This window comes from Peromyscus maniculatus, chromosome 4 (genome assembly GCF_049852395.1).
Source record: "Peromyscus maniculatus bairdii isolate BWxNUB_F1_BW_parent chromosome 4, HU_Pman_BW_mat_3.1, whole genome shotgun sequence".
In the NCBI taxonomy this organism is placed as follows: Eukaryota; Metazoa; Chordata; class Mammalia; order Rodentia; family Cricetidae; genus Peromyscus; species Peromyscus maniculatus.
In genome coordinates this window covers 52,634,965-52,644,661 of record NC_134855.1, presented here as the reverse complement: position 1 = coordinate 52,644,661, position 9,697 = coordinate 52,634,965, and the positions used below count along the sequence as shown (strand labels likewise).

General features: G+C 46.1%; 1 protein-coding gene across 1 annotated transcript; it reads right to left on the bottom strand.

The window, feature by feature from the left end:
* Positions 1 to 6,735: 6,735 nt before the first annotated feature.
* Positions 6,736 to 8,797, bottom strand: Hoxd1 (homeobox D1). The gene is made up of 2 exons (XM_006972459.3): positions 8,124 to 8,797; positions 6,736 to 7,818 (listed from the first exon to the last, which is right to left on the bottom strand). Exons 1-2 carry the CDS (start codon positions 8,776 to 8,778, stop codon positions 7,484 to 7,486), a joined length of 990 nt encoding a protein of 329 aa, XP_006972521.1. The 5' UTR covers positions 8,779 to 8,797; the 3' UTR covers positions 6,736 to 7,483.
* Between the last annotated feature and the right edge of the window lie 900 nt (positions 8,798 to 9,697).

The following is a 9,697-nucleotide window of genomic DNA, read 5'->3' as shown; positions in this document are numbered from 1 at the left end:
ACTGTGGATATAAGGATAAGTATTTATAATACAGTTGGGAATTATACTGGCTTAGGAACATTGCAGTAATGTGTTCTCCTCCAGGGTTCGTGACCTCATCAGCCACAGGTAGCTGGCTAGGCTTACAGTACTACGCATAAATTCCCTCCTAGTCAACAGTCCTTAAGTCCAATTAGGTGGATGCTGGTTTCCACCAAGATGTAAGTACCACTATTATACCCTTGGGTATGTCTTACCATGCCGGCTTTACAGCCCAATAGGATTGTTGATTGCTTTCTCCCTTGGCAGCTTGCAGATCCTGTTTGCATATTATGAGAAGCAGTCCTCAGGGAAAAGGTTTCCAGGTCAGTCATAGCTTGATTCTTCTAAATCCTGTGTTAGAAACGTGTGATATCTTCATTAATGGGGTCTTACCGTCAAGTTCTAGAAGGCAACCACGGACAATGGCAATAGCCTATGTTGTTTGGGGAGTCTCTTGGATTCCCCTGACCAACAACTCAAAGGACGTTTCCCATGCCTGGTACTGGGATTTTGTTAGATAATCTGTGGTTCTTTGGGGGATCATCATCACCCCAAACTTGATTTAAATTGTTTATATATGTATGCACACACACACACGTGTGTGTGTGTGTGTGTGTGTGTGTGTGTGTGTGTGTGTGTGTGTGTGTTTTCCAGAGCTGAGGACCAAACCCAGGGCCTTGTGCTTACTAGGCAAGCGCTCTACCACTGACCTAAATCCCCAACCCCGTGTGAGTGTATTTTTAAGTAAACATAAAATAATTATTTCCCTATGGCTTTTACAATCATTCTTAGCGTTTTTATCCCTCCTTTTTTTTTTTTAACAATAAATGGAGTGCATCACAGAAATCCACAACTGATCAAACTACAAAAATCAGCTGACTGTGAGTACCCATCCCTGACTGATACATCTACAATACAGCTCCTATACCTAAGATTCACAGAAGCAGGATAGAAAGATTGTAAGAGCCAGCGGATCAGGACTGCTACAAAAAGTCTCCTCTGTGTACAACTGGAAGTCGCACCCATGAAATATGAACAATATGGCCATCTAAACAAGACCTAGACAATGACAACAATTGACATCCCAACAGGCATGAGGAAATCTCAAAAGACCCCACCCCTAGATAAAGAGATGCTAAGAGAGAGATCTTTCTTCTCTGGGGCCAAGCACACTGATACATTATTCAGTCCCAAGAGTTGACCCAAGAGGTCAACACTAATAATATGTACATATGAGCAACACTAAATGGACTCAGCTGGTTGTATTTATATACACATATGTAAATAGGTAAATAGATAGGCAGGCAGATAGGTAGGTAGGTGGGTGGGTGGGCGGGTGGGCGGGTGGACAGACGGACGGACAGACAGATGATAGATAGATAGATAGATAGATAGATAGATAGATAGATAGATAGATAGATAGATAGATGTAAGAATAATAATTAAAGAAGAAAAGGTCATAAAGTTGAGAGGGAATAGGGGAACATGGGAGAAGTTGGAGGGAAATAGTGTGTGGTAGAAATGGTGGAAATACAGTACTCATACAAGATTCTTAAAAATTAAAATAAATGTTTTTAAAAGGAAAGAATGGTAAATTTAACCCTGGAAGGGGTTCCACAATATAGCAAAGCCAAACAAGTAACCACCACATTCAAATTTATGACACCATCCAAATTCTATGTACATGAATTCACATGCCACTATGGATGGGAGCAAACTGAAGAAATGTATGATAGAGTTAGCTTTACCGTCCCCTGGGATGAGACAGTACATTAGAAAGTGTTTCATGGTCATCTTGTTTTTACTTCTAGGCATCTCCTTAAATCTTGGACCCTTAAGTCAACAAGTGTTCAGCCATTACAAGTATTATCTTAGTAACTTTCCTATTAATGTAATAAAGTACCCTGGGTAATGAGCTTAAAAAGAGGAAAGGTCTGCTTTGGCTCACCATCTGGGAGATTTCAGTCCAGGTCCTATAGGCCCCATTTCCTTCATCCTGCGGCAAGACCATATGTCATGGTGGGGAGTGCATGGATCACCAAAGTTCCTCACTTCATAGCCAAGACAGAAAAGAAGAGACGTGGGTACCAAAATCCCTTCAAGGACGTGTCCTCAGCTAAGGTCAGGGCTTCCAGTGAGTTGCCTTGGGTGAAGACTGGAGTCAAAGAAACCACCCAGGTAACAAGTGAGAGGGCAAAACACCTGAGCCAGAGAAGCAGGGAAAACGGCCCAAGTCATTCTGAGGTGAAGCAGAAGGGACCCACGGTGGCGAAGGGAAAGGAGGGGAGATCGGACTATCCACACACCCATTCGCTCGGAGTCTCGTGCATCTTAAAGGAAGGGGAAGGATTCAAGGTTTCCACTGTTCTGAAAGTTATCAACACTGAAAGAGAAAAGTGAGGCAAGGCATTTTAGAATCTGAATACAGAGTGCTTACCTCCATTTGAACATCTCTTATCAGATCCCAGGTTATCTATTCAAGAGGAAGTGGCAACTTCTGGCAGGCCTGTCACTGGTAGCTTTTTATTCATGCCAACAGTGAGAAACACTATGTAGTTCATACATACACATACATACATATACATTTCTAATGTCAGATAGGTTAGTTTTTTGTTTGTTTGTTTGTTTGTTTGTTTGGGTTTGGTTTGGTTTTTTGAGACAGGGTTTCTCTGCATTGCTTTTCCTGGAACTTACTCTGTAGCCCAGGCTGGCCTCAGACTCACAGAGATCCACCTGCCTCTGCCTCCCGAGTGCTGGGATTTAAGGCATGTACCACCACCACCCGGCTCAGAGAGGTTGGTTTTTAATTCCTCAGACATCAACTTAAAACCAAGCCCTTGTTGATACTAATCTACAAAACCTGGTAACATTAAGTAGTCTTTTCAGTGATAATCAACAGAGTAAAGATCTGTGGAGAAACACTAAAGTCATTGGATATTTAGTGATCACCCAGAGCAGTCACCTTTGTTTTCTGGGAGAAGCTGAGACCAGAGAAGTTAGTTTTTTCTTTTAGTTATATAAACTGCAGGTCACCTCCCTTCCAGTGGTATTCCTTGATCATTCACCTCAGCCTCAGAGGTTCCATCCATCTGGGAAGCTAACAATCAAACTCAGTTGTCTCCATCTAGACCTTTCTCTGCTGGTCGCTAAAGCATGCAGCAGAGGACCCACAAGCTGAAGTGGAATTCCCATTCTCAGCAGTGAGGTAGGCAGGCCAGTGGTCCAGAAGAGCACAAGGATGAGGGATGCTTTGAGAGTGCACAGAGCACCAATGAGCTGTCTGGTGCATTTGAAGGAAGTGAACAACAGCTGTGCCTCCAGGAAGTTGGGAAAAGGCAACAATGGCTGTCAACACAAGTAACAACTGGCCAATGACATAAAGCAACCAAGTCAAGGAAGAGGGCAGAGAAATGGGGTATGAACCCAACAAAACCTAAGCTTCATTCATCTGGACTCTTTCTGGTCCCATGAAAGCCTTATTTTTCACTTATAAATTAATATTTGTCTTGTTAATGGGGCCCTTTCACACTGTGTAAGTGTAGGCTGTATAGAATCCCTGGTGACAGGATGTACTCCAGCAGTATGGTGTCCCCTAAAAATGCCTCGAAAGTGTCGGTGGCCTGCTTCATTAGCTGTTGCAAGTCCAAATGACCACTTTCTGGGCATCTTTTCCAAATGATATCAATAATAATATTTGAAGCAGGAGAGATAATCTTGAAACTTCTACAAGCTAAGTGATAGATAGTCTTTTCCATATGAATATTTAGGATCACTTTCCTCTTAGTTTATTATTGAATTGAATTTAACAGTTTCTATTGAAATTATATTTCTGGGCAACAAGGATAATTTAAGAAGCAATTACAAATGAGATGTTCAATAGAGCTGTTTTGCATATTTATTGCATATCTTGGAAACAGGATAGAGGTAAAAAAAAAGCTATGAAATCTTGACTTCTATTTAGATAGAGATTTATCATTATTTGTGAGATATGTCCACCATGGTTTTACTTTAAAACCACAAATAAAGTTTTAACAATGGGCATTTTTCTTGTTGAGAGGTCTGTGGTCAGACTAAACATCTCACAGAACCTGATTAGATCCTGAGGTTTTCAAATTCAATATTCAGCAAATATAGAGCGCTTCTTTGGCCATAAGAAATAATTAAGAACTTTGGAGCTGATGCAACTTGCCTGAGTCTGCTGCTTCTTTTTTTTTTATAATGGCATGATAATCAGACATAACCTCCTCTGATATTGGGCCTTGTCATACATGAGTTTGAGACAGAATAAATCACACATAATTAATCTTTTGACAATCTAGGTGACATTGCTTTAGGTTTTTATATCATCAAGGCCTGCTTTTGCCAGTAGTCAAGTTAGGAATATTTTATGTTATTAAATGCTTTCTTTTTCCCTCCCAATTATCCTGAATCCAGAAAAGTAGACACTCAGTCATTATGTGAAGACAAAGGAACATTGAATGGTTAATTATACAACAGCCAGAACTGTCCACTGTGTATTCATTCTTATAATAGATCTCTGGAGGATGAATTAGCATATTTAGTTCAAAATCTTGTAAGATAGAAATGGAATTGTTTTAGTGGCTAATATTTGCGTGGCTCCCTCAAACTACAGAGAGAGCTGCTGAAAAGGAACACAGGGCTGTGAGTAATGGGAAGAAGGATGTTCTGTAAGTGAGTCACGTGACAAGATGATGTCTGAAATCCACTTTTTCTGTGTTCTCACAGTATCTCTGTAATCCTACAGACTATGCTTGCTTCCCTAGACATAAACTCTCTCCCCGTGACCGTCTTAAAATCAAATATGCAAAAGTCGTTGAGTTGTAGAGTTTTCTGTAGCATTTTCCTCACTGGAAGAGATCTCCAAAGGTCACCTAGGTTGTCCCCGTCTCCAGCCAGGACTCTTCCTAATACTGAATATAGCTGTATAGTGATCTGCATTAAGAAAGCTTTTAAAGATCCCTGGGGTTGGTCAAAAAATAGCTAATATTGGCCTGATTCATAGAACAGCACTATAAGAATGTCAAAATAGCCACCTTCATCAAGGAAGACATCCATCAGGACTGTTAAGTGCTGGGACCAGCTTCACAAGGAAACACTTTACTTTCTCAGAGAATGGGTAGTAGATGAAGGAGATGCCCAAGTGTGGTGTTAGTTGTTGTTGAGGTGTTTCAATGCTTGTCAAAAAGGAAACATTGTCACATCAAAGACCACAGGAGGAAACTCACTAGAAGTGACTAAAAAGGAACAGATAAGTAGGACTTGTAACAAGTCTTTTCAAATAGCTGAAGTGCTAGCTCAGAGAGGAAGCAGGTGTTTTAAAGCAAGATCTGATTAGCTTCAGGTTCTGGAGGGGCAGATGATAAAACATAAGAATAATAATGATGGACCTACTTTTAAAGTGATCTTCCCTTCTAAATCAGCTGAGATTGCTAGAGCTGGTATTATTTCAGCTCCATTAAATGGCAGGTACAAAGGACGAGAATTCAAGTGTAATTTCAAATTCCTAACACAGCTATCACACTGCTGTGTATCAAGAAAAGTAATGTTCCACTGTTGTCTAGACTTTTAAATTACTGGAGTTGGAGGGCTTATACCGAAGTCTAGAAACATCATGGGGTAAGGTTCTTGTGTGACTCGTTTGCATCTTTAAGCCTTTCTGTTGAATGATATGGAGGTCCTAAAGAAATGGGGATAAAGTAAGGGAAATGTCCTAATTAGATGATTGTATGGAGTACCCGTTTGCTGTTATGTGTTTATATTGCACTTTCCTTCATAGTTACACTAATATGAGATAACGCAGGAGCCTTGTTGATTGTGGGCACCTTCAGGGGAAGGGAGACTGAGGGAAATTAAGAGTGGAGTTGTTTGGGTTTGGTTTTTAAACCACCCTCTTGCCAGATTTTAAATTGTACCTATTCTAAGAAGTTAATTTGAAAATACTCCACTGTTAAAAACAGACAAGTATGCTATGTTCTTGGCCAGGGCTTTGTCTGACTTATAGGAAGAGGATGCTCTCACTACTGGCCTCTCACAGCCTTCTTTGTGACCCTTTGCTTTGGAGACAGGAAATAGGCAACTGAGAACTTTTTGATGAGCAGCAACTTCCCTCAGAGAACACAGAAGAATGAAGAAATCAATTCTTCGGGATACCTTCCCTCTTCCTTTGGTGAGGATAGGAGAAACAAGAAAAAGCAGGTCTCTGAAGCGTCCCTGGATTTTCAGCATTCCCACAGTGGGCACCTAGCCCTTGAGTTAATGTGTATGTCTCTGATAAAGCTAAGGCCAGGGAACTATTTCCTTAGGTATTTTGAGTTTAGTGGACTAGTTCTCTGCCTGACTTGCCCAGGTAATTATGGATAATATGCTCTGTGTGTGCAACCTCTATGAAGTACTACTTTTAATCCCAGCACTCGGGAGGCAGAGGCAGGCAGATCTCTGAGTTCAAGGCCAGCCTGGACTACAGAATGATTTCCAGGATAGCCAGGGCTACACAGGGAAACCCTGTCTCAAAAGAAAAACAGAACAAAACAACAACAACAACAAACCCCCACAAAAATAAAGAAGAAGAGGATGGGTTATTACTTTTAAGTTACCAGTGTAAACGAATTCTCGTATGACCGTCAAGCTATTCCACATGGAGGCAACTAAATCAGCTGAAGGAATCAAATGAAAAGGATGTAAGAAAAGGCAAAGAACAGTAGATTCTGTGACTTTTATTGCCCCCTAAAAGGTCAAAACCTTTACATGCTATGTATGACATTAAATGTCATATATGAGTTCACTGCAAGCAGATCTTTCAAAAATATACACACTGTATATATTTACATTCAAGTCTGAGTAACTGATGTCGTGGTATAATTCAGGCTCTAGTCCTTACCCACCCTGTAGATTTGTTCAGCTACTAACTAAACAGCGATTGTATCTTCACTCAGGCACATGGAGAGGTAGGAGCCACTTAACATACAAACTGGAGTGCAATGTGAAGGTCATCAATGAAGCAGCTTAGCCACAACAAGGAGACCCTAACTAGCTTTGGTTATCTCAAGAAGCTGCATATGTCTAGTCTGTCCTTGAAATTAAAACTGAAATAACTTCAGAGAGGTGCTTTGCTGACCACATCAGAGGGTTGACAGAATTCAACGACTAAAAAGGCCTGCCACTCTACACCCAGGAATTGTCCATGACTAACTAACACAGCAGCGCTTAGGCCGGCAGCTAGACCCGTTTCCCTGATGAGGCAGAAATAAGATGCAAATGAGAGATATCAAAATAATATCTCTACACACAGCCTCTGGAACTCAGAAGCCAATTTCGACATTTCCTTTGCCAAGTAAAATCCGAACTAATTTCTGCCCACCCCCAAACTGAGCTAAGTCTATACAAGGGTGGGGGCAGTCTGTGACTTCTGTAGACCCAAGGTCCTCAGCCTCAAGAGTGGACCTCAGGAAGGCTCTTGAGCCTGAGAAGGGCTTCCTAGGTTCCGGCCAGATTTAGTGGGATTTGTTTCTGACCGAGGAAGCTGAAGGGAAGCCACAGAGGCAGCTGTGGCCAGAAGGCCCTCTCGTTCCCTTTTCTTCTGTTTCATCCTGCGGTTCTGGAACCAGATTTTGACCTGGGTGTCATTCAGCTGCAAGCAGTTGGCGATCTCGATGCGTCGGGCCCTAGTGAGGTACTTATTGAAATGAAACTCCTTCTCCAGTTCCGTCAGTTGCTTGGTGCTGAAATTCGTGCGTATGGCACTGGAGGGGCTTGCAGCTCCGTATTCGGAGAGTTTGCCTGCAACATAAAGAGAAGGTGTCAGCGGGGCGAGGGGATGCTGAGACTATCCAGTGACGGCTCAGAGTTAAGACCAAAGTCACAACGCAGCCCTCCTGAGTGATGGACACAGCTGTGCCAGACCGAGCGCTCCACCGAGGGCTCGGTCCTAGCTTTCTCAGCGCCTGGGGCATTTTCTGGCCCTGGAGTCTGACCGCTTAGTGGCAAAAGCTCTATCCAGGGAATGGGCTACACGCTCCGGGCTAAGCACGGAGAAGGCTGCTCTCCCCACCCCAGGTGCCTCCCTCCAGCGCCCACCTCCTTACTTTTCTTGGGGGCGTTCCTCTTGACTTTCATCCACTCGAAAGTGCTGAAGGCGGCCGGGAGGCCGGAGGTGGGAGAGGCGGGCTTAGGACAGGCGCCGGGGGCCGGGGACGCAGTCTGGAAGGGCCCGGGGTGGCGGTCCGCTGGCTCCTTGAGACACGCGGGGAAGGGGCCGGGCTCTCCAAAGGTCGCGAAGTCCACCTGGCCGCTGAGCAGGAAAGATCCTCCGCCGGAGAAGACCGCCGAGGTGGCATAGTGGACGTGCGCCCCGCCGTCGTCCGCCGCTCTCCCGAGCGCGCCCGGGAAATCGAACGCCGGCCCGGACCCCAAGAAGCCGTAGTCTGCAGCAGGCGCAGAGGCAGGTGCGGCGCCCCGCTCGTAGGAGCCCTCCAGGGTGCAGGGCGCGTACCGGGGCGCGGCGGGCTGTGGTCCTGGAGGCTGAGCCGGGGCGGCGGGGGGCGACGGCGCGGGCCGGGCGGCGGCCAAGGGTAAGCAGCTCACGAAGGCGCCGTCGCCGCTGCCCAGGGGGAAGGCGGGCTGCAGGGCCACGGGGCGAGCGTCGGCGCGGCAGAACTTGGGTGCGAAGCCGAGCACGTCGCCGCCTACCCCACCGCTGCCGCCACCGGCGCACGACACGTACTCCAGGTAGGAACTCATGGCTCGCTTCCCCCGGGCCCAAACGCTGCACCCTGCAGGTCCGCGCAGCTCCGCCTTCCCGCTACCCCCGCTGCCCTCGCCGAGCCATGGCGAGAGAGCCCGAGGTAAATAGTGGCCTCATATACCGGCGGCGGCGGCCACGTGGCGCCGGCCGGCCAATCGGCGCCTTCCCCGCACTGGCCGGGTCCCGACTGGAGAGCGGTTCCTCCAGCCTGCCCCGCTGCCAACTTAGCCGGAGCAGCCGGGGAGCCTCCGCCCAGCCCGGGAGAGCGGCGCCAGCCCTGGGTGGCCTGGGAAGGGAGGGGCGAGAGGCCAGGGAACCAGCTCCCTGGACAGGTATTGCGGTAGAAAGGCAGTGGAGGGCGACTGACGCAGGTCCCTCTCAGGACCTCGTGGGCTACTCCCCCGGGACTGGCGGGGTGGGCTTGGAGGAGGCTAGTGGAAGAATTGCCTTTACCCTGCGGGTACTCTACTCAGCCCCCCTTCTGAGAAGGTCAAGTTACTCCTGCGCCCTTTTCCTGGGTGTTTTCGGGTTTTCTTGGCTCTGGAGTCGCTCCTGTCCTAAACCTAGAGCAGATGTTGACTTTTCCCTCTTTTCTGCCTCACGGACAACTCCTGGGACCTGGGGATGAAATCACTTTCACTAGCTTTTCTTTGCAACATCCCTCACAGCATTCCCTTCGGCATCCCTTCCAATTTGTGGCGACATGGTGAGGATGGATGTTTGTAGTGTCAGTGTTGATTTGGGCAGAAAATAAGTTTCTGTCTCTTGTGGAAAGAGCCGGATTTTCCCCTCTGACGAGGTCATCAGAATAAAGAATCCACCCTGTGCCAGAAAGCCCCTTGTGTACTGTTTGAGAGGCTGGCACACCCACCAATGCTGCACACGCTTTCAATGAGACTCTTGGCTGGAGGGCGC

Bases quoted from the DNA above. Each gene is read 5' to 3' on its own strand.
- Hoxd1 (XM_006972459.3), bottom strand. From the start codon at position 8,778: ATGAGTTCCTACCTGGAGTACGTGTCGTGCGCCGGTGGCGGCAGCGGT. The intron at 7,819-8,123 runs GTAAGGAGGTGG...TTTATGTTGCAG, and splicing joins GAGGAACGCCCCCAAGAAAA to GCAAACTCTCCGAATACGGA.